This window comes from Rattus norvegicus, chromosome 3 (genome assembly GCF_021556685.1).
Source record: "Rattus norvegicus strain SHRSP/BbbUtx chromosome 3, alternate assembly SHRSP_T2T, whole genome shotgun sequence".
NCBI lineage: Eukaryota > Metazoa > Chordata > Mammalia > Rodentia > Muridae > Rattus > Rattus norvegicus.
This window is the reverse complement of record NC_141536.1, coordinates 146,930,963-146,955,870: the sequence shown is the minus strand read 5'-3', so window position 1 is coordinate 146,955,870 and position 24,908 is coordinate 146,930,963. Positions and strand designations below refer to the sequence as shown.

General features: G+C 41.4%; 1 protein-coding gene across 12 annotated transcripts in view; it reads right to left on the bottom strand.

Annotated features, from left to right (window-relative positions):
- The window catches only part of Ralgapb (Ral GTPase activating protein non-catalytic subunit beta), an 89,039-nt gene that overhangs the window by 9,172 nt on the left and 54,959 nt on the right, over positions 1-24,908 (bottom strand). For all 12 annotated transcript variants that reach the window (XM_087653435.1, XM_087653436.1, XM_087653437.1 and 9 more), the window contains 8 exon segments: positions 24,419-24,606; positions 22,434-22,540; positions 20,695-20,847; positions 19,001-19,210; positions 15,457-15,615; positions 11,764-11,929; positions 8,948-9,070; positions 3,874-4,010 (listed from right to left, as the gene is read on the bottom strand). In XM_087653435.1, coding sequence (XP_087509561.1) covers positions 3,874-4,010; positions 8,948-9,070; positions 11,764-11,929; positions 15,457-15,615; positions 19,001-19,210; positions 20,695-20,847; positions 22,434-22,540; positions 24,419-24,606 — 1,243 coding nt within the window.

Genomic DNA, 24,908 nt, shown 5'->3' with positions numbered 1-24,908 from the left:
AAATTCTGTTGAAGAAATTTTCTCTCATGTATCTGCCTTTATACATGACTTGGTATTTCTTTCTTGATGCTTTCAATATTTTCTTTGTGTGTGTACACATGCATGTTTCATTTGTGTGCACATGTGAAGACCAGAGTCAACCGTGGGTGCTGTTCCCTGGTGCTGTCCATGCTCTATTATAAAGACAGGTTTTTAGACAAGTCAAGTGCAGTAGTGAGAAGGGGACATGTGTAACTGACTGTGAACCACCAACTGGGATTGACTCGTTACCTTCAACCAGCCAAGACAGGGTCTTACATTGACCTGGAACTCACAAAGTAGGCTAGCAGGCATGCCGAAGCCTGAGAACTGCCTTTCTCCCCAGTGCTGGAACTGCAAGCACATGCCATTCCTGGCTGTAACATGGATGGTTCATTGCACTCAGTGCTCTAGGCACAACTGTGTCCACCGAGCCGCCTTCCTAGCCCAGCCTGTTTTCTTTGTTTGGTGTAGTGATTTAGTCGTGCTGGGATGTGGGGGTTCTTCTCTACTCTCACATTCTATGTGCTTCCTGTATCAGAACTGGCATCTTTCCCCCTAGTTTTGGGAAATGGTCTGATTTTACTGAAATGGTAAAGTCAGTCTTTAGGATGAATTTATCAAGTCTTTCTGTCTTTAGAATGAAAATTCTGTTTCCCTATGCCCAGAATTCTTGGATCTGGCCTCCACAGTATCACAAACATCTTGAAAGTACTGCTCTTGTTTTCTTACTTAGTCTTTGTCCGTGTTCAATTGTCCCAACTTCCCTACCTCGTTTTCAAGTTCTGATATGCTCTCCTCCCCGATCACTCACTTCCATTCATGAGGTTTCCCATGAACCTTCCATTCAACTTACTGTCTTTCAATTCCTGAACTTCAATTTGCTTGTTCTTCAGTATTTCTCATTATTGAGTTGCTCTTTCATAGCCTGTATTGACTGTCTTAATTTAAAGTTTTTACATATTTTTTATGTACATGCTACACACAGCATGTATGTTGAGGACAGAGGACGACTTGTGGAAACAGTTTTTCTTTTTTCACCATGTAAGTTGCAGTAATCAAACTCAGGTTGTCAGGTGTGATGACAAATATTCTTACCCTGTGCCATGTCACTGTGCCATGTCACTGGCTCCTGTATGAGCTTTCTTATTTCATTCAGCTCTCTTCTGTTTGTTTGTTTTCCTGTTTTCTTAGAATTCATTCAGGAATTTGTGTCTTTCTTATATATTTATTTGTTTGTTTGTTTGTTTGTTTTCTTCCCCTCTCTAAGACAGGGTCTCACTGTGCATCCCTGGCAGAGCATGAACTCACGGAGATCTGCCTCCTCTGCCTCCCGGGTGCCAGGGTTAAGGAGGGCACCACCATACCCAGCATCTTTGAATATACTTGCAGTCATTTTCTGAGTTCTTTAGGATTTCACGTGATTCTCTCTTACCATAGACCATTAGTAAGGGATTAGTGACTTTCTTCTTCATAGTCACAGGTCTTATCATACGCATGAGGAAGACAATAAAAAAGCAAGGGTCACTGGGAGTCATCTTCAAACCTTGGTCAACATGGTGGCACTCTTTCCTGCAGTCCTGCTATGCTCACTTAATGATTCCAACGGACTTAAACAGATTCCTTAACGTTTCCTATATACATAGTCATGCCACTGGCAAATACAGCTTTATTCTTTGCTTCCCAATTTCTGTGTATTTTACTTTTTTCCTTGCCTTATTTTTCAATTGGACCCCCATTTCTCCAAGAAGAGGCAGAAGAAAGAGCAAACATCTTGGCACTCTCATTCACCTTAGAGGAAAGTGTTCAAAAGAGTGCATAGCATGTAGACAGGACACTGGCTACTATTTTACTCGGTGTGCTTTATTATGTTGTTTGAGGCTCACTTCTGTTTAGGGTTTGCTGGCTTTCTCCTCACCAGCAAGTGTTAAACTTTAGGGTTGGTTTTTTTGGGTTTTTTTTTCCCCCTGTCTGAAAAGAATATGTGATTAAAAAAACAAGATGCTTTAAGAGCTGTCATTCTCTGGGTATAAAAGAATAACTATGTTAACATTCAGAATTATGAGAATCAAGATAATGTCTGCACTCTGCATTCCTTTCAAATCATGTTCTGTGAGGCCTTTTAACCTTATGAAGTTTAAACTCAGTCCACATTTAGGAGTCATATAACTTGGTATTTTTACCAAATTAAGCATGTTTACCTATGCTAAAAATAATCTTTATAGCTATAGCTAGGGATGCCGCTGAGGCAGGAGAACAGGAGGCTCAAGGCTTGCCTGTGCTGCAGAATGTGTTCTAGTCAGCCAGGGCAACTTAGTGAGATCCTGTCTCAAACTAAAAATAAAGAGGAGTGCTGATATAGTGAGGAAACATTTGGCTAACACGAGTGAGTCTCTAAGCTTAATTCCCCCAGTACTGGGGACAGAGAGGAGAGGGAGTAGTAATTTTTACTGTAGAAGGAACCAAATTACAATCATATATAAGAATGACTGTGGCTGGGTTTACACTTTGTCGTTTTTATTATTTGTTCTAAATCAATCTTCCCATTCTTACAGTATTCTCATGTACTCTTGTTATCACTTGGTCATTTTTCAATAAAGACTAAAGGGGAAACACAGTAAAGAAATAGCATCCACTAATAAGAAATATACAAGCAAAAGCCTCCCCTATGCAGTAGGAGCCACGTGCCACACTCCACAGATGTAACTATGCCCAGCAGCCTCCTTACCCACAGGGGCACACTCAAAAGATTTTGAAACCAGTCACTACCCAATCCTATAGTATTCTTTTTCAAGTGCACAACTACAAGGAAAAAAAGAAACAACAAAACACCCTTGAAATAAATGTCTTAACGACAGCAATAAAACAGGACAATTTACAATGTACTTTAATAAAAGCCTATATAAACTTGTCTCTTCCCTCAAGAACCCTTTCCATGCTGCATTCATTCCTCTTCCTGGGATGATGTAATGTGAAGCGATGCCTCACGAAAGACACAGTAAAGCACTGTGACAACGTAGGCATCGCAGCTCTACATTTCATGACACAGACCAATAAAGTGAGTATGGGGCAGCACACACAGTACACTGACAGACACTGAACAAAAGGACGATCAACATTCTAGGTTGGAAGAGGCAGCTTTTCCAAGTTTTCTAGGATGTTACAGTATTTTAAACTTACTTATTGCTTATGTCTGCAATTTTCCTTTTAGTGTTTTTAGATCAGAGTTGAATCTGGGTCACAAAATGGCTGAAAGCAAAGCAACAGCCAAGGGAGAGCTGCAGTCCTTAGAGCCTCCGGAATCTGTCACCATTATACAGTCAGTTCTTAGCTGAATGATGGGAAAGTCTGCTCAGTGGATATTATTAAGGACAAAGAAAAGCCTCCACTTAAACAGGAGTGAGCAAGAGAACCAACCATGGCATCAGAATGTTAAAACAAGGAAAACGATGTCTCAGAACCAACTATTTATATAGATTAGAAAATGAAAAATGGGCTGGAGAGATGGCTCAGTGGTTAAGAGCACTGACTGTTCTTCCAGAGGTCCTGAGTTCAATTCCCAGCAACCACATCTGTAATCCCAGCTCAACCATCTGTAATGAGATCTGATGCCTTCTTCTGGTGTGCTGGAAGACAGCTACAGTGTACTCATATATAATAAATAAATAAATCTTTTTTTTAAAAAAAAAGAAGAATGAAAAAATTCAGTAATTCATTTTAAAACACTTAAGTTAATGAATCAGTATTCTTGTTATACTTATACCTCTGCTTTGAAAAAACTAAGAAACTTTCAGATGTGATTCTACAACTACTGTCACTTCACAAAGTTTTCAGCAAGTCAATAAAACAACTTACCCTCTGTGAGGAATTAAGACTGTCTGTGTGATTGGGGACCAACTCAAGCGTCAGGGGTGGCTGCTTCAGAATTCCCGGCATAAGATCCATATTTGAGTCACTATCTTGGTCTGAGATGTTACTTTCCAATGAATCAGCTACAAGGTAAAGAAAAAAGATTATAAGAATCCGCTACTTTTCTGGAGCAGAAGTCTAACTACCCTAAGTAACTTAAACAAAGCACCGTGTCCACAGCAAGTCCAACAGACATCCTGTGAAGGAGCAGGGGACCTTATTACAGAATTAGCTGCTCATAGAGGTCTTTGCAGAATACTCTTCTTTGCATCTTATTTATAACTTGAAAAAAATGTAAAAGGTTGGGGCTGGAAAGACAGCTCAGCAGCTTAGAGCAATGGCTGCTATTGTAGGGGACCACACACATGGTGGCTTATAACCATCTGTAACTTCAGTTCCAGGGAATCCCCTGCCCTCTTCTAGCCTTCATTGGCACCAACGGCATGCATGTCATGCACACACATATCTGCAAGCAAAATATTCATACATCTAAGAGAAACACTTTAAATTTTTTTAAAAGCCATAAATTTATTGGCTGGATTTGTCTTGTGCACTATAGTTTGTCATCTCCTGCTCTACAGAATAACTGAGGTAAGACCAGAAATAAATTCAAAGCTATCAGTTATTTTTTGAATTATTTATATTATATACTCAATCAAAAAACCCATTTAAGTAGACATTGAGACACCCAAAGGACCTAGTCTGAATTTAAAGAACAATTTGGTAGCAGTAAAAGCTAAACAAATGAGCAAAACCCCCAGAAAAATACAAACATTTATTTTATGTAAACAAGTGGTTTGGCAGCCCGTGTGTAAACACATCACATATATGCTTGGTACCCAAGAAAGTCATAAAAGGGCACTGGATTCCTGGGACTGGAGTTACAGATGGTTGTAGGCTACCATGTAGGTATAGGAAGTCAAACCTGGATCATCTGGAAGAGTAACAAATACTCTAAACCAGAGCTGTCCTTCTGGCCCCAGAATATAAATATCAACAGAGGGGCTTGGGGATTTAGCTCAGTGGTAGAGCACTTGCCTAGCAAGCGCAAGGCCCTGGGTTCGGTCCCCAGCTCAGAAAAAAAGAGAAAAAAAAAAAAGAAAAAAAAAAGAATAAATAAATATCAACAGAGGTTGAGTCAGAGCATGCAATGGAAGTGGCATTAGGCATATATCATGATCGTAGGCTAAGACTCAATGTGGGAACCACAGTGTGAGCCAAAGGCTCTAGGTCTCCGAAGACTTGCTAGTGCAGGTTACTCAAGCAGAGAAACCAGGCAGGTACTCGGCCTACAGAGACAGCTGGGCCTTAATCTCTGGAATAAGGAGGCAGACCACAGCTTTGAAGGGAAGGCAAATAAATACTATGATACTGATCACGTAAAGTTCATTCTACTAGAAACAAAAATAATACAGAGCGTGAAAATCATAGGCACCTACAGTGTAATAGGGGCAAGTACAAAGGTAGAGAAGCTGCTAAGCTATACATAGCAAACGTATTTACTCTGGAGATGAGGCCATCAAGTGTGATGTATCATATCTCACACTTGTGAAGGTGATTTTTCCACTTACTGTCTACCCAGACAAAAAATGAGATTAATCTGCAAAAGACCAATAGTTTTCAAATGTATTTAAGTGTGTGTGTGGGGTGTGCACACCTATAAAAGGCTGTGGGATCTAGAACTAGAGTTATAGGTGATTGAGCCACTCAGCATGGGTGCTCAGAACTGAAGCTGGGTCTTCTGGAAGAACAAGTGGTCTTAACTGCTGAACCAACTCTCCAGGCCACACCAATATTTTAAGCAAAATACGCTCGTGAGTTTAGATTAAGAAAGAGTATTCATACTCAATCTGCAAACACAGTGCCATCTTTTCTGGGCTGCTCAAGATTTTCTGCCTATGTCTACAGGTGAGCATGGTGGCACCCTGAGAGCCTCTAGCTCTAGGTTTATATGGGGTTCCAAGTAAAGACTCTCACATCTAAAGGTAGGAAGGCTTTACTCACCATTGTGAAAGAATTGACCACAGCCTGTACTCAGTTACGCTAGATGAAAAGACAAATCTAGGGTTGAAGTGGGATTTTACTCAAAGATTCATTAGATGAGCACATAAAGAAAAAAATATGTCAGGGCTGGGGATTTAGCTCAGTGGTAGAGCGCTTACCTAGGAAGCGCAAGGCCCTGGGTTCGGTCCCCAGCTCCGAAAAAAAGAACCAAAAAAAAAAAAAAGAAAAAGAAAAAAAAAAGAAAAAAATATGTCAAATGCTGGAAATTGGATCAAACAGGAGATCAGTGCCCAATAAAATGACCATGAAAGACAAACCTCTCGTTTTTTCATATATGCAATCTAGATATACATAAAATATCTGATAAGAAGGAAGAAGGGAGAGGAATAAGCCTGACGTGAAAGGGAACAACTGGAGCAGGGGGGATGATAGGTAAGCTAGAGCATGTTTTCTTTCATGCTGAATTTCAATTTAACAATGTATGTACAGAGGGGTGTGCAAAAGGCTAGTGGAGAAATATAGACACAGTACAACATATACACATGAAAATGTGATAGCCAAAAAAAGGGAGGGCAGAATTAACATTACCCCACTTCTCTTTTAAGTATGTCCTGCTGTGTTTTCAATATGAAACTGCCTTCACAGGCTCCTACTTTGAATACTTCTTCTCTAGCTGGTGGCACTACTCTGGGGATCTGGGGAGCCTTAGTGGGTAGAGCCTGGGAGACAAGGCACTGGGAAAGGTCCTGTGAAGTAAATACCTAGCCATTGATTCTGACCCTGGCATCCACTTTCTTGTCTGCCACGGTGAGAAGTCACTGCCATATGCTACCACAGCTATGGACTAGGCATTCTGCCATGGCATTATTACAATGAGGATGAAAACTTCTAAAACCATCAACCAAAACAGACCTTTCATCCCTATTTCTGTCAGATATTTTGGTAACCAACACTGTCTAGTTTTGTCAACTTGACATACCTGGGAAGAGGGAGCCTCAAATGAAGGCTTGTGGGTATGTCTTTCGGGCTATTTTTTAACTACTAATTGATGCAGGAGAGCCCAACCCACTGTGAATGTTACTACTTCACAGATAGGCCAGGGCCCTCTAATAAATGTAGCTGAACAGGAGCCTGGGACTGAGTAGTAAGCAGTGCCCCTTGATGGTTTCTGCTAATTTAGCTTCTGACTCCAGGCTCCTGCTTGAGTGCCTGCCCTTGCTCTCCTTGACGATAGACTTTAATCTTTAAGGCGTATTAAACCTTTTCCATCCCAAGTTGGACTTGGTGTTATATCATAGCCATAGAAAGCAAACTGGGTCAAACACAAAAGTAACTATTAAAGAAAACTGGTACCAAGGAAGTGAAGTTGCTTCTGTGACCATACTCAACCATGTGTTTATAGGCCGTCAGAACTGATCAGCAGGGGGATGTGTGGAGATGTAGGCCAGAGAAGCTCTAGAATGCTGTAAGCAGAGCTTAATGGGCAGTTCTATTAGGACCAGACATGCCAACAGAGATTCAGACAGTAAAGACTACTCATTGAGTTTCAGACAATGATTTTACTAGGGACTGACAAAAGAATTTATCTACATTTTATCTGTGTTTTAAAAAACTCAACGAGGGGCTGGGGATTTAGCTCAGTGGTAGAGCGCTTACCTAGGAAGCGCAAGGCCCTGGGTTCGGTCCCCAGCTCCGAAAAAAAGAACCAAAAAAAAAAAAAAAACTCAACGAGGCTGACATTAAATAAAAGGACTAAGCTGGGCATGGTGGTACATGTCTTTAATCCCAGCACTCAAGATGTAGAGGCAGGTGGATCTCTGTGAGTCTGAGGTCAGCCTGATCTACAGAGTGAGTTCTATCACAGCCAGAGCTACAAAGAAACCCATATCAAAACTCCTCCCACCCTCTACCAAAAAGAAAAAAAGCCTGTGAGGCAGGTAGTGTGTCATGGGGTGGAAACTTTGCAAGAAGGCTCAGAGCAGGCTGTGTGTGAAGATGTTAATGATGAAACCAAAGTTGTGATGGAGATTACAATGTGTCAGAGACGTTAACGCCCTATTGTCAAAGAAAGCTGTAGGTGGAGTGGAATTAAACCAAGATGGGCCTGACAGTGCATTACAACTCCAAAGGGCACAGGGACAGGATGTTCAGGTCTGTTATGAGTTCATATCACATAACAATGTTCCCAGATTGCCAGAGACACAGTTACAGAATAACATTTGGATTTCCGGGCTTTAGTTTTGCTTCAGTCCCATCTTTCTTAGCTATTTTCTTACTCCCTGGTTTTGGAAAGTAAATGCTTTACTCTGTGCCATTCTGTATCAGATGTTTTTGACCTTCTTTTTATTTGACAGGGGCTTGCAGGTGACAGCTATCTTGAGTCTGAGAGAGAGACTTGGCAGCTTTGAGTGCTGTGGAAACTGTTAGAGTTGTGGCAACTCTTTGAGAGTTGGACTGATGAATTATGTATTATGAGACAGCTTCAAGCCACTGGGGCTAGATACAGAGTATTAAAGTTGTATCTGAGAAATTCCTTATAGGTTCATATTTTAAGTACTTCTTTCCTTTCCAGTTATTGGTGCTATGCGTAGACCATAAAAGCTTTAGGAAGTGGTACAGATAGCAGAAATAGGTCACTGGGAAGTGACCTTTGAGGTTGAGGCCTGACTGCTGGTTCTGGCCCTGGTTCCCACTTCCTAGCTTGCAGTGATGTAAGAAGCTGTCTAAGTTCCCACTACCAGGGACTATGCCACTCCACCACGTCTATTCCATCTGATGGCCTGAAACTTCTGAAACTATGTTTTAGAATAAACTAGTAATAGAACCAGAAAAGTAACTCACACACTACAGAAGGCTAAGTGATGACCGAACTTCACAGTGTGCATATTTACAGTTATAGCAGCTTTGCTTAGAAGCTAAATAATGCCTCTGGGACTTCAAAATCTCCTCCAATGCATAACAACACACCAAGGAGTGAACAGATGGTAAAACAGCACTGTGCAAAACATGTTCTTACTCAATGACTCCACAGGAGAAGGAACCACAAAAGCTATTTCCGTTAGGGCATCAGCATAATACAGCACCTTCTTCTGCCCATTGAAAATGCTAGCCCCAACATCTTCAGAGGAAGTTACTTCATCTACAAATAAGAAACAACATATCACTACTTCAGAAAGTTGGGCACATCCATCTTCTTGTTCATGAAATCTAGCCACTTTATAAAGCAATAACATTTTTTAACAAGAACCAATTTGTAGGTGAGAAGAACAAACCATGAGTGTTGACTAAGTGTCCTTATGGTAATTTTGGATCATAATTCCCCAGTTTGTAAAATATTCTAGAGTAGACCTGGACTCTCTACTGCTCCTCAGCTGAGCTGCTCTCCCTTCTCCGACAGTCAGTGATGTAAAAACATACAAGGGAAGCATCTGCTCTACACCAGAAAGAATGAATTAAAACACCCCTAACTACTCCAAGTCTCAGTTAAAATGCACATTCAAAACCAATGTGATATAAAAGATCAGGACCTTCACAGGATGTTGCACAGATTTCCAGGAAAGGAAATATATAAAAACATGCTTACTTTCCTATCATTTTACCTAACATTACATGACTTCATGCTGGTAAAGATGTCGTACATAAGAAGTTTAGAGCAGAGGTTCACACACGTTTTCTGCCAAGAACCAGATATTAATCCTTGATGCTCTGCAGGCAGTATGTCTCTGCTACAACTATCCACTTCTAGCACTGTAGGACCAGAGCAATTATATACAACATAAATGGAGTATGGCTAAGTTCTAGTAACATTCTACTTACAAAACTAGACATGGGCCCCAGCTGAAACTCTAGGGAGGCACCCGCATCTATTATGGTCACTGCTCCAACATCTACTGTGCCTGTCTCCACTGTGGGGCAGGCCTGAAGATAAGCATAGGTGGACTAACTCTAAATACGTCCTCTTTATCAGAGTCAGGGTTTAGGGAGAAAAGGGACTCCGGCCCAGCTACTTCTCTTCTTCTGGCTAGTGTGGTGCAAAGTCAGAACCAGCCTTTTTTTCCTGTGAGAGAAGGCAAGTAGGCAGAAAGCAAGAATGCAGAGAACAGATCTAAAAGAAAACTGCAAAAAAAGTAAGGGTGCTGATGACGCGCACACACACACACACACACACACACACACACACACACAAACTTAACCACTCTGGAATGTCTTGTTCCATAGGAGAAATAAATGATCTTCAAAACTTAGGCCGGGGCCAGTGGCATTGGTTTAGTGGGTAAAAGTGCTTGCAAGGCCTGAAAAACTGAGCTTAATCCCTAGACTCCATGTGAAGGTGGAAGGGGAGAATTGTCCTCTGTACCTACATGTGTAGTGCGCTATGCACACACCTGCCACATACACACATGTATTGTACATATACATACACTTTTTCTTTTAAGACAAGGTCTTAACTATGTATCCCTGGCTAACTCTCTATACCAACGGGCTAGGCTTGAACTCAGAAATCCACTTGTTTCTGCCTCCCAAATGCTGGGATTAAAGATATGAGCAACCACACATAGCCAATAATAATACATGTAAAATTAATAAAAATCTCAGTCAGTTTCATTCAGAGTTTCTGTTTCTTAAAACCATAAGCACTTAAAAGACTTATTTATAAAGTGGTATAGAAAAAAATCTATTCAGTGGTAGAGTTTACCTAGCACATGTCAGGCCATAAAGTTCAATTCCCAGCCCCATATATACAAAAACTCCACTATGCTCGATGGCATATTTATAAAAGTGAAAACTGTGCATATCTTTTATCAATTCTGCTTATAGAAACTTAAGGTTTACATATAATCCAGCATATGTTTCATGGGTACATAGAAATTAAAATTATGGTATATCCCAAAATATTTTCTTCCAACTTGAGTAAAAATTAGAAACTAGAGGTCAGGTCACACCGGTGCTGAAGGAACTATAAGACAGCATGGTCTTGAGCTGAGAATAACCTCAGACCTCAGGAGCCCAGAACACTTAAGACTCTGCCTCAAGCGCTATTCTGTGCCGCTCTTTGTTATTCTAGTTATTCTCAGGTGTGTGGAGATGGGGAGGAGCCGGAGACGGGTGACTATCAAAGATTCTTGTTTCTAGCACCTGGGAGCACAGGTTAGCCTGATACACAAGGTGATCTCTGAGTTCAAAGCCATCCTGCTTCACCTAACAAGTTCCAGGACAGCCAGAGCTGTTACACAGAGAAACCCTGTCTTGAAACACACTCCCCAACCAAAACAGAAAAAAATAAATAAATAGATAAATAAAGAAGAAGAAAGAAACTGTTGTTTATTAGATAGATTAAAAGTATTTTTACAGGAAGCTGTATTTGTTTCTTCACGTACAAAGAGCAACACAGCACAGTAATAATTAAGTAGTTAATTTTGTATTGGCTTACTCTATCATTACATCTTTCACACACACAGGAAACATCTATAAAACTAGACAAACTAGGGGTGGCAAGATGGTTCTGTAGGTAAAGGCTCTTGCCTCCAAGCCCAGGGACCTGAGTTTCCACCTGCACTCATACAGAGCAAAGAGTGAACACTCCCCAGGCTGCCCTCTACATCCACGGGCACATACATATCCCTCCTTCCTCAAACCTCCCACATAAAAGACATAAATTAAAAAAGAAAGAAAATATACAAACCCCAACATGACCCCAAAAAGATTAGCATTGAGGAAAGGAGACTTCCCCTTGAGATCATCTGTTTAAAACACTAAAGGTTCACAGGAAAGGGGAAGGAGGGGCAAGAATGACCAAACAAGAAAACAGCAAACAGCTATTCCAAGCTTTACCTTGTTCAGACCCTTCACCATCATCACAACTATTAATTGACCAGCTGGTGGACACATGTCCCGTCCAACCGGGGTGTCTCCCCACATCTACTGACCAGCCCAGCGAGAGCAAAAATTCTAGGAAATGTGGCTGAACATTTCTGGAAGATTCCACATTCTTTAAAATCTGAAATACACAGCAAGCATGAGTTATGAAGGTAATACAAGGATATACTAAAATAAACACACATGAAGACTGATGAATTTTGAAGCTTCTGACAAATCAAGGTCCAGAGTTGAGCATGAATTTAGGGATGTATCACCATAGTGAAAAATGCATGTTCTAGAGTTGGCTGGTTGGCTGGCTGGCCCTTGCCTCTGGAGCAAAGAGGGGTTAATGATGGTTGAAGACCATAGGGCATGATTTAAACAAAATCCTAAACTCTCCCTCTGGCCAAACAATTATTGAGCCAAACCTGTTTGATGAGATGTTAAACAGGGGTGTGCTCACAACCTTGACAAATGTATAAAACTACAAGCCTAGTACAAATCATTAAAGATTAGGTATAATTAATAAACATGAAAACACCCTTTCCTTAGTGCAAAGGAGAGAATATAGGCAGTATAGAAAAACAAAGTAACCAGAAGTTTCTCTCTTCTTCAATTGTCCACAGAGAAGACAAACCCTCATTTTAAACAGTAGTTTTGGGGGCTGGCGAAATGGCTCAGTGGTAAGGGAGCTTGTTACTAAACCTGATAGTGTGAATTTGATCCCAGAATCCCACATATAACAGTGGAAGGAGAAAACCGACTCCCACAAGTTGCCCTCTGACCTCCACTTACATACCATGGCGTGTGGATGAGTACAAACATACAAATAGATATGAAAACATGGGAAATTTTTAAGCAATCATTCTCACCTGGAGGCCATTTTGACCTCCAGGTAACAGTAAGTCTGGAGATATTTTGGCTGTCACAGTATGATGGTTAGTATTTACTGTCAACTTGACACGATCTGGGACTGTCTAGATGAGGGTATCTATGGGCATGTCCGTGAGGGTTCTTTCTTTTCCTTCTTTCCTTCCCCACCTCCTCCCCTCCCTCTCCCCCTCCCTTTCTCTTCTGTCACCCGTCCGTCTGTCTGTCCATCCATCTTCTCACTATATAGCCCTGGCTATCCTGGAATTCACTATGTAGATCAGGCTAGCTTTGAACTCACAAGTGATGTGTCTGCTTCTGCCTCCTGATTGCCGGGATTAAAGGTGTGCATGCATCACCATCCCCCAATAAGGCATTTTCTTAACTGAGTTAACTGAGGTGGGAAGAACCACCTTGAATGCAGGTAGTTCCATTCATGGGCTCAATTCTGGACTGATGATGTAAAGAAGAAAGAAAGGGAGTTGAATACAAGCCTGCATGCTCTCCCTGAGTATGGGGTGTGATGTGAGCAGCTCCTCATAGCTCCTGCCTGGTTTCTCTGACATAAGGGATCTGGAATGATAAACTAAATAAGCCCTTTCCCCTACCTTGGTTCTGTCAGAGTATCTTATCACAGTAACTGGAAAAGAAACTAAGACACAGTGATAGAACAATGCTGGGACCCAAAATCAAAGATGCTGCTCAGTGGTCTGAAATACACCGGGTAGCTCCCACAACAAAAGAAACAGCTGCTCTTAACCACTCAGTTCTACAGGAAGGAAAATATGGAATTCCTTTCCAAATGGAAACAAAAAGGAGACAGGGACAGTGTGCCAAAACCATATGGAGAACTTTCTAAAAATAAGACTCTCTTAGCTTGCCCCAGGCCTACAGTGTTAGCAAAAGCAAAATCTTAAAAATCATGATTTTAAAGGCTCCACTCAAATGAGTGAAGCAGCCAGTCTATAAATCTCTAGTCATTTATGTGATGTTATTTGATGGCAAAACCCTGCATGCCTGAAAAAAAAAAAAAGGAAATTACAGCTATCAGTCTCTAGAAGTATATTTGTTTTATCCACCCATAGCTCTCAAGTTCTTTTTAAACATTATTTATTTGGCTGTCTTTCTAACATGTGAGAGACAGCCAGAGACCAAAAAAGGAGTGTGAGAGCATGTACATTGCCATAGCATGTGGAGATCAGAACACAACTCTGGGAGTGAGTTTTCTCCTTCACGTGGCTCTAGAGATCCAATTCAGACCACCAGATGTGGCTAGCAGTGGCTCCTTTACCGGAGGCGCCATCTCACGTGAGTTAGGAGACAGGGTCTCATTCTATAACCCGGCTCTCCTTGAACTTTCCATCTTCCTGCAGCCTGACTAGATGAGACAACTGTAGTAGTTAACTTCTGAAAATTTAATCACGAAGCAGTGATTCGAATTTACCTTGAAGCTCACCTGCTAAGCAGCCAGAAATTAATCTCCACTGGCTAGGGAGAGGTTTCAAATATTCTCAAGAAGTGTTCAGAAAACTTCATGGCTCAGCTCCCAGAAGCCCAAGAAAACTGAATAGATTTGGAAGTGCCTCAGGGCCTGTGTCTTTTACAGTTAGGAGAAAACTTGCCCCATACTTTCATGTGAGCAACACCCTAATCTTACTAATCTGATTTTACTCGGATTCTAACAAACTAAAGGACAAAGTCTCATTTCTGGCTGCCACCATCTTCCCTTCTCGAAACCTCTAAGCATACCGGTGCCCTGATGAATTTCATGAGGATGCAATAATGCTCTTTTTACCTCTGGGGAATGTACGCTCACACTGATGAAATGGCCTTGTCTCAGAACCTTAAGATCAGGTTAGGTCTCTCAAGCTCCTAAGGCACAATTAATACCCCATTAACACATTCTGTTATCAGTTTGTCTTCCAAGTCTGCCTTCCCTTTAGATAGTGATACTGCCTTTTAGATGCTGTTTGCCTGTAATCCTGGAGCCTAACAGAAAGGAGGAACTTAGGGTGTGCTGAGTCAGTAACAGAAATGAGGACTTTCTTATCAGCAGCTCACTGATACACAATCTGAGACAGTGCTTTTATGGAAACATTCTGTCACTTCAGGAAGTTTCTATAGGTATGTTAATTTAATGACAGATTAATGATAGGGCAATTCCAAGATCACACTCAGCCACAACACTGTAACACCTTCCTTTGACCCTCTCCTAGTCACAGCCACTGTCTAGTCCATGTTTCAATCTCGTTTCCCATCATTCCTCTCAGCTCTTCATTCTCATATCACACATTCCATCAATGCTCCTGTTGTCTTTTCTGTTACCCACATCCAACCGTGCCTTTCTTACTTCATCATATCTTATGCTTTAGCTCAACTGAAATAGCTTACTGTCAGGCTACCTGTAAGGAAGCCTGCTGCTCACGTCTGTCTGGCAGGAGCCCCAGGAAGACAGGCAGCAAGCATTTAAGACTCGTGTCCTACTCTGAAGCTTGAGGCCCAGTTCTGGCCCCCTGTAGCTAACCTTCAGGTGGTTTAGTTTCCTCTGCCTGCCTCATGGGTATGAATTCCTCAGGAAAAAGGAATCCATGATGACTCCTCCTCTAGCCATGCTTCTTGGTGGTAGGAAGGCTCAGGACACTGGGCTCAGAGTTACCAGCACTCAGTTTCTAAATGAAACAAGCCAAAGCATCCATATAAAATTCTCACGGCAAGTACAAATACAAACAGCGGACATGACAACTTTATGTTTATAGCAGAGAAAGAAGGAGGAGGAGGAAAGTTCAGAATCCTTACCTCTTGGTTTGTTTTCTGACCTGGTTTCATATAGAAAATAAAAACTGTGTCAAAAGGCCGGCATGGCAAGAGATCCAGATACCCAATGTCATCAAAAAACCCAGGTATGGTAGAATCGAGTGCAATAAGGTGAGGAGGTAGGCGACTATTTGCAGGTTCCTGTCACACAAAGACAAAGGAGCAATTGTTATCACTGCAGTACTCCAGTCATAAAGCAGCACTTGGGACTCTCATACTGCAAGTTACTTTATTTGCCTCAGACAACTGAGGTAATAGTGTATATGTAGTCGGAGGACCTTTTTCTCTAGAATATAATGCTTTGTAGACTGCAACAACATGTGGCTGTTTTCTCTGCGTGTATATATGGTGCCCACAGAGGCCAGAAGAGGACATAGGATCCTCCTATGGGGCTGGAGCTACAGATAGTTGTTAGGCGCCACAAGGGTGCTGTGAATTTAATCTGTATCCTCTCTAAGAGCAGACGGTGTTCTTAAAAGCTGAGCCATCTTTCCAGGACCTTCAGAACTTTTAAAAAAATGTATTTTAAAAACTTATCCATTGCTAATACAGACACAATACAGTACAGTTACTTTGGAAGATAAGTGACAGTTTCTTGCCAACATACTGTCTTCAATACAATGCAGCAACTGTATACCTTGGTATTTTTCCCAGTACAAGAAAAACATAACCACAGAAAATGATGGATGTTTATATAACGGCTTCAGTCATAACTGCCAACATGTACAGGAACCCAAGATGTATTTCAATAGGTAAATGGATAAACAAACTGCTTATTAATAAAAATAAATGACGTATTAAGTCCTAAAAAAAGACATGCACGAATTTTAAGTTCCCTGTTGCTAAGTGGAAAAATAACAGTGTGAGACTGTGTTGTACACGACTCTAAACATATACCATTAGGGAACAGGTACAACAACACAGAAATAGCACAAAGACCAGTGTTTACAGGGATCTGTGGTGGCGGTGGGAACTCTGCACACAGAACATGCATGTGTCCATACATGGATACACACACAAGTAACGTAGTATTTTTTAAATCCTGCAATGGTGCATACAATTTGTCAGAACTTACTAGCCTGTTGCAATAATGAACTGTAATGCAGATTAGAAACTCCAGTTAATAATCCACAGCTATATGCTTATCTGCTGTAGTAAACACACCACGTCAATGGAAGTCACTACCACAGAAAGTCTGGAAGCTGGACCAACCTGGTCTACAGAGTAGTTGGACCCCTCCACCCCTCCTCCCACGCTTCTTGCTTGGCTACTCTATAAACTCTTGAAAGATAAAAAATCCATTAACTTAAATGCATTTTGGGAGCTGGAGAGATGGCTCAGCGGTTAAGAGCACTGACTGCTCTTCCAGAGGTCCTGAGTTTAATTCCCAGCAACCACATGGTGGCTCACAACCATCTGTAATGGGATCCGATGCCCAATTCTGGGTTACATTAAAACAGAACACACACACACACACACACACACACACACACACACACACACACACACAATAGATAAATGAATTGTATTTTTGCTTCATTTTTCTTCTAATCACTAATCTTCTTTGATCTTGTCAAACAAAATTTTAACAAAACAAGGTTTTGTTGGCAGTGGTATTTGTTTTTGTTGTTTTAGGAAAGCCACTTTCAGGGGTGCTAAGAATCACCCTTTTTCACACAGGGGGATTCTGAACTTGGCATGTTAATCTGATTTATTAAGAGTTGGGGAAATACTGACCACAGACATTATCTTCCTGATATAAAACGGAAGTCACAGTAGAAGATTACAAATAGTCCCAATGACAATTCAGGATGGATTTTTTTGGTTTTGTTTTTCAGGGATGGGGAGTTATTATAGATCTTTGTCTGGTCTGGAACTCTCTCTGTTCTTAAGCTTTGAACCTAAGTTCTGCCTTGAACTTAAGAGATCCACCTATCTTGGCTTCCCAAATGCTGGGAGTAAAGGTATGCTCAGATTTTTGCCATTCAGTGAATTTTCTTGAAATATAGTCAGACCTCCTAGTTTTCTACTTTTACTTTGAATTGTGGATGAGGAACTGTGAGTGCTGCATGCTGCAGATGCCACGTGAGCAGTGTTCACGTACTTGTGATTTTCCTTGTTTCTTTCTGTAGCTCTTGTACAAAGTTTTTCAGGGTAAATGTAATTTGTGTTACTATTTCAGTGGCGGCTGGGGTATTTTCACATTCCTTGGGTAGTGTGTATATATGTATTTGTTTATTTTTGAGATAGGATCTCATTATGTAGTCTTTGTTAGGCCACAACTCAACTATGTAGACTAGGCTGGCCGTACCCCAGGGGTGTGTCACCCTTCTCAGAGAAGGGGGTTAGCACTAACAGGGGAGGGGGAAACTGACTGGGATGTAAAGTGAACAAATAAATTAATTTAAAAAGAGACACACCCTGCAGTCTCAGGAACAAGACTAGTGAAGGATGAAGTAATTTTCATCCCGGATATTTCGATTTACGTGTCTGCTATGTAACTTACCTACCAGGAACATCATTAATCACTGTAGGCTAGATCTTTGTTCTGTGCCTTCCTTGTTATCTTCTGCACCTATTATTCCCATTCTCTGGTCTTTCACTCTGCATTTATTTATTTAGAGACAGGGCCTCGCTATGAACCCTGGCCAGCTTGGAACCCACGCTGTAGACCAGGCTGGTTTCTAACTCAAGAGATCTGTCTTCCTGTGTCTGCCTCTCAAGCGTAGGACTAAAGGCGTGCACTATCGTATCAGGTTCTTTCATTTTCCATTTTAAGAGGTTTTATGCTTACATTCCACATCTCAAAATAATTTCTACAGTATAAAATATATTCTCTCTATATGCTGCAATCCAAATCAATTAGCAACATCTTTCTGCTTTCCTAAAAAATTAAATGACACATGTCCAGGTCTGTGGTACTTTTCAGGCAAGTTATCTACCTATCTACCTACCTACCTATAACACTAGGGTATAGGGCCCTCCCCTTTTAAAGACAGGATCTCACTATGTAGACCAGGCTGGTCTTGAACTTTTTTGTCTCCACTTAAGCACGAGTCACCATGACCAGCTAATCTTACCAACTGTGTAACATAAGAGTGTGTGGCTTGGGGTGGAATACTGCAGATCTGGGGCTGAGGATGTGGCTCACTGGTAGGGTGCTTTGCCTAGCATGCGTATTCAATTCTTAGAACCACAAACCGAAGCCCAGATACATAATAAATGAAAAATTTTACTACAGAATTAACTTCATTCTTTTAAATGAAAAAATGAAAAGAACCAATTCCAAGCTCAGCTTACCACGGAAGCAATCCCTTCATGGGTGCACTGTCCTGGAGCCCATACTGAACCCACAAAAGCAGCCCAGAATCCCACTGACTTGAAAGCAGATAACAGGATAGAAGCTTGGTTTTTTTGTTTGTTCATTAGTTTTAAACCTTTCTTCATTTTGACAAAAGTTTATAGATATCATCAACTGATGGTTAGCTTGTAGATATATTTATTCATAGAGATTTCTAAAAATTACCTTCAATGCCTCTAAGGACAAAAATCCAAAGTGAGAAAGGAAAAGGCGGGCTGTCTGGAATTCCTGGGCAGGAGGTGGGGGCTTACAGTCCGTGACAGGGTCAGGGAAGCTTCGCTTCTGCAATTCTCCCTCGCTCTGCTGTTCCAGGTGCATCTCGTAAGCGATCTGTTGTGCCATCCCACTTCTTAACTTTTCATGCCTCTCTTCTAACTGAAATAAGACAGGTACTTTTAAAGCATTTCCCCAAAATGAAGTTTCTTTCAATTTTAAAACAAAAATAAAGCAAAACACAACAAAGAAAATGGTTTAAGTTCTGCTGATTAACTGCTGTCTTAGTTAAACATAGAGCATAAGCCAACACAGTTCAAAGTTAGACCCGAAGGATCCCCGTTTGATATTAGTGCAGCCATTTCTTAAGAATGAGAATCTTTTAAGCTGGCCCTTGCTTAGCCCCTAGATGTTAGACAATAGATCAGAAAGTACAGAGAGCACATTCCCACCCACTCTCTAGGAAGCTGCCCAACCATAAGAACAGATGGTATAGATCATATTTACTGCAGGGCAATTACAAGACAGGAAACATCTCCAGGAAGCTGACTGACCACTATAGATTGTGCCCTAAGATGAGAAAATCTATATCAAGTTAGATGTCCTTGGTACTGACATAGCTGTGCTGGCATAGCTATAGTCTTGTCCTGGGAACTCCAGGAGAGAAACATCTGGAGATATCCTTGGTCCTTGTCCTGGGAACCCCAGGATAGGAAAACATATCAAATCAGGTGTCCTTGGTACTGAAATGGCTGTGTTGATATGGTTACAGCCTTGTCCCAGGAACTCCAGGACGAAAAACATCTGCCTAGTTATCCTTGGGACTGAAACAGCTGAGCTAATGAAACTGTGTAATCTTAAATGACTATTTAAGCTGTACATTTCTGTTGTTCCAGGCTCTTCACATCCCTCCTGCGTGAGGACCATGTCGAGCTCCAATGCATTAGTATCCCAAAGTAAACCTCTTGTTTTTACATCAAGACTGAGTCCCGTGTGTTTGTGGGGTGGTGGGTGTCCTCAGGACTGGAGCGAGAGTCTCCTCTGTCTGAGGGTCTTTCAGACCTATACCCCAAAATTCTTCCCCAGGACATAATCAATTGCTTTTTTGTCTCCTGTTATCTCTGCTCTGAGCTGTTTTCTCACTTGACTCCCAGATGGTTATCCTCGCCCTGCAGTACCTATCTTTTTAAAGTACTTACCCATATGGATTCCTTACCTTCTGATCAACTCTACATTACAGTTTCACCCCGCCATGCATCATGATATCTCTAAACAACCTGGTTTAATAATACAACCATGCATGAGCAAACGCTCTGAGATTCAGATGTTAGCTCCTTTCAAGGGTTGTATTTCCCTCTCCAATCCCAACCCCACTTCTTACACTATCTGAATATCTACCTTTACTATCCGATTTTGATCATGTTATCACACCTTTTGTCAACAGCCCAGGCAGCCTGTCTCTAAAAGATGTTTAGTTCTTAACAACTGGCCCAAATCTACACAGCCATCCTTTGACATGCCAGCCTCCTGATGGTAATCACACCTTCTTCCCCTCCTCCCTATACGAAAGGCAGTGTCTGACCATTTACCCCCTAAGAATGTTCGCATCTATCCTTTCAGCAGGAGTGAACAGTAACTTGTCTTACTTCTTCAGTGACAATTTCGTGTAAATCTGGAATGCTCAAGTCTGCTTTTACAAAAGGGATCTTGTCCACCTCTTCAGGAAATGGCCGATGTTTCACAGAATATTTAAATCCAACATCATTTTTAGGAACTGGGCGAGGTTCAGGCACAAAGAGCTGTTAAAATAGCACAAATGAAATTATGGGCATTGCACATCTCCAACAACAACTGCTAATGATGCGTCTTCTCTCCGTTTCCTGGTCTGCTTTAATCAGAACTCTGGACCTCTGGAAGCACAGTCAGTGTCCTTAACCTCTGAGCCATCTCTCCAGCCCCACACACAACTCTTAAGTTAATGATTAAGGCAGTTTAAAGTTTTAAGACTCAAACTTCTTAATATCTACATTGTCCTAGGATTTTTGCTCTGTTTTTTGAGACAGGGTTTCTCTGTGTAGCCATGGCTGTCCCAGAACTCTGTACGCCAGGTTTGACTCAAACTCACTGAGCTACGCCTGCCTCTGCCTCCTGAGTGCTCCAGGACTAAAGGCTTGCCCTACCAGGCACTGCCCTACCAGGCCCTGCCCTACCAGGCTCTGCCCTGTTGCCCTAGGCTTTACCCCCAGTACAAAACAAATTAACAAACAAAAGAACAAAGACCCAAACTTCCTCTCAAGTCACTCCATGGATGTCTAGAAAGTGTGTTTGATCAGAACCTTAGCTGGCTTAATTAAGAGTATGACCCCAAATCCAGATCTGCACCACCCCAACACACTACCTTAATATGTACACTGCACTCACTGAACCTTCAAAGAATTCAGTTCCTTCCTTATTCTGCCCTCCCTTGAGTCTTACAGAGCTACTAATAGAATGCAATCTGCTCAGCTCACGAACAGATACATCTCAGGTGTTAAATTTGGAGAGAAGCCAAATGATGAGGAATTTCATTATAATATTTAAAAATAATTTTAGTAACATAAGTAAATTCTTTAAAAGTAATAATTTACAAAGTACTATACCAAACGCATATTTCCTTAAGTTATTAACCTTATACAGAAAGAAAAGTGATTTGAAGAAACTGAGTAAAATTATTAGTATTATCAGTCTAACAAACTGTCTAGTTCCCTCTGAAAAGTGACTAAAGGTGATTTAACATTTCCTCTTTTTTATCTGAATTTTCCAACAAGTAAGTAATAGCCCCATAATTTTAAATGTTAAAAAAAAATGGGGGTTGGGGATTTAGCTCAGTGGTAGAGCGCTTACCTAGGAAGCGCAAGGCCCTGGGTTCGGTCCCCAGCTCCGAAAAAAAAGAACCAAAATAATAATAATAATAATAATACAGTAAATTTTATAGCACATTAGCAATTATACAGAACGAATCATGCAAAACAATGTTAAACCTCTCAAAGGTCTATCCAAGCTTCTCTGATGTCCAGTATGCATCTGACTTTAAAGTTGCACAGACTGTCTGGGATGGTTTAGACCAGCAGTCCTTATCCCAACTGAGCATCAGGATCAGCAGGAGAGCTTTGCCAACTCTCCTTACTTTAAAGGTTCCTGTAAGGAGTTCAGTAGACCTGGAATTCTAAGTTCCTAAGATGACTCAAAAATAAATTAAGTGACAAAGGACCCGGCTAGGGACCGGAAACATTCATGTAACCTGGGACTTTCTGTTAGAATATTATGACTTTAAATCGCCCACACACGGATGCACACACAACCGCATGTATATGTACTCACTCACACACGGTAACTTCTCATGTACCTTCTGGTTTGCTTTTGCTCCTCTGGGTAAAAGGCAAAGCTGCTGAGCCCACGCGAGTCTTCCAGACATTCCCCGGACCAGCACAGTGACAGAGGGGAAAAAGTCATCTAGAATAAAGTGTATGTGTAAAAGTTTTACTCCAGATAACAACCATGTAATATACAACCTGCTATCACCTGCAGGGCACCTCATGATTAAAGTCCTAGCTCAGTGCCTCCTGAATCGCAATGCCACAGTTAAGTAGCCTGAGTACCAGTACCCCACTCTGTACCAAGCACTCTTCTAACTCTTCTAACATCCTTGCATCCCTCAATACATAGTTCGGTAAGATGGTATTTATCAAGGCAAACACTCTTAAACACCCAGAAAACAGGTTGGACATCTGCAGTGTTGACATGACACTTGTTCAGATGGGGCTCCTATGGTGTATATACTGTAGGCAGGCACTGTGTCCTCCCAGCAGATGTTCAGGGATGGAGGTGTATTTAAAAGGCCAGTTAGTCTCAGGTATGGGAATTAAAACTGGTTCGAATGCTCTCATTTCTTCTGTTATTAACTATCTCAATAAATAAAATATCTTTATAATTGTGTAAAATTGCTTTATTTTTGTTCTTTGTTTTCATTTTGGTTTTGGTTTTTTGGTTTTTTGGGGTAGATGATCTATGCAGTAAATTTACTTGGAACAAGAGTATGGCAATCCTTTTTAAAAAAAACAAAAAAACAAAAAACTTGCAAGAGAACCAGAAGGCCTGAAAGGGCACTAGGACTTTGCAGGCTGCTCACAGATGGCTTAGTGTGGGGATAATGAAAAGTAGGCAGCAGGAAGAAAAGGCCAGGCAAGCCTTAGCTCTGGGATAAGGAAGGTAACTGCCCAGTGATGAATGGTGCCATTCTATCTCACAGTAATGCCAGTAAACCTACGAGGAACAGGACAGAAATATGTGATGGTATCGTACTGCAATCAGGGCTGGCTCTCTCCTTTTGTAGAATTATGACATCTTGCTTATAGTCAACACAAGTTGTACAGGACTCAAAGACTCTGGTTACTTTTGCATGTGTCTTTAGTCACTGAGGAAGTCCTACTGTGGTGGGACAACAACAGAAAATAGTATTGTTTGGAAAACCTGAATTTGAATTCTAGTTATATTTGTCTCATGTTACCGAAGGCAAACCACACACCCTTGGTGAGCCTCATAACTGTATGTCTTCTGTGTATGTCTTGTCAGTGAACAATCAGTCAAGTGTTCTCAGCAGACCACGTCTACATGCTAAGGGGGAGCAAGCAGTATGGTGAGGAAGGAGGTGGTAAGGGCAAGCAAGATGTTACACTACCAAAGGGGTATCAGACCAGGTAGAAAGAAAATGCAACAAATCAGTGCAAGAAATTAATAAGGCCCTCCCTCTGGATGCACTGGGAGGGATAAAGGAAAGATTCAAGAGTCACAGAGACTAATCATGTAAGGAAGTAACAGCAGGAGGAAGCAAAGACTACTTCTCAAATCTCTCCCTGTGTGAGTAGTAATGAAACACAACAATGATGGGTCAGGGCAAAGGAAGGAGAGGGGCAGGATCCAAACTTCACACGGAAAGGAAGTGTGATAATAATTTTTATAAATTATAAATATAAAATATCTCACTAAGTAAGCTTTATATAAAAGTCTGACACACTATGATATTTTAGACCTACATAAAGAATCTTTAAACAGTTCTACTTCATATGCACATTCTATTTTCTGACCTCAGTTTCTCTGGTGGTTATCCTATACCTTTAAATCTTTTTGACAGGGCTGGGGATTTAGCTCATTGGTAGAGTGCTTGCCTAGGAAGCGCAAGGCCCTGGGTTCGGTCCCCAGCTCCGAAAAAAAGAACCAAAAAAAAAATCTTTTTGACAAATAGTTACTTAGAACTCACAGTCTTTGCTTCCCTGAAAGAACGGAGAACACACGGTTTGAGCAGGAGAGAAACCTAAGAGTGCTACAACTTACTCTGCTCGTTTCCAAGCGGCTGCTCCAGCATTGCCAGGATGACGCTGTTATCCAAAACAAAGTACCGGAAACTATGCTTGTTTATGGTTGGCAGCCTGGAGTATTTGATCAGAGTGGTCTCATTCACCAGGCTACAAGGAGAGGCAGGACCGCTGGGGGAAGGAAATGCGCCAAGCAACTGCATGATACTACAAAGGATGGAAAAAAACAATTAATTCCCACAGAAAATCTAACTGTACCTCTTTGATCTCTGTATCCTTCTGCCTCTCTGAATTTACTGATACAGCTATGCTTCCTCTTCATAAGTCAGCCAGATTTACTCCCTGTGGGATGCTGGGTAGAACCTGCACTCTAATAAGGAAAGCCACTCTCCTGGGGAGGGTAACAGCAATCACAGCTTTCAACTGGCCTAGGAACTGCCCTCGGTCATGAATGCCTCACCCAGGACCACTGCTTCTTTCTAGGACAGGCCATATTTACAGGTTAGTAC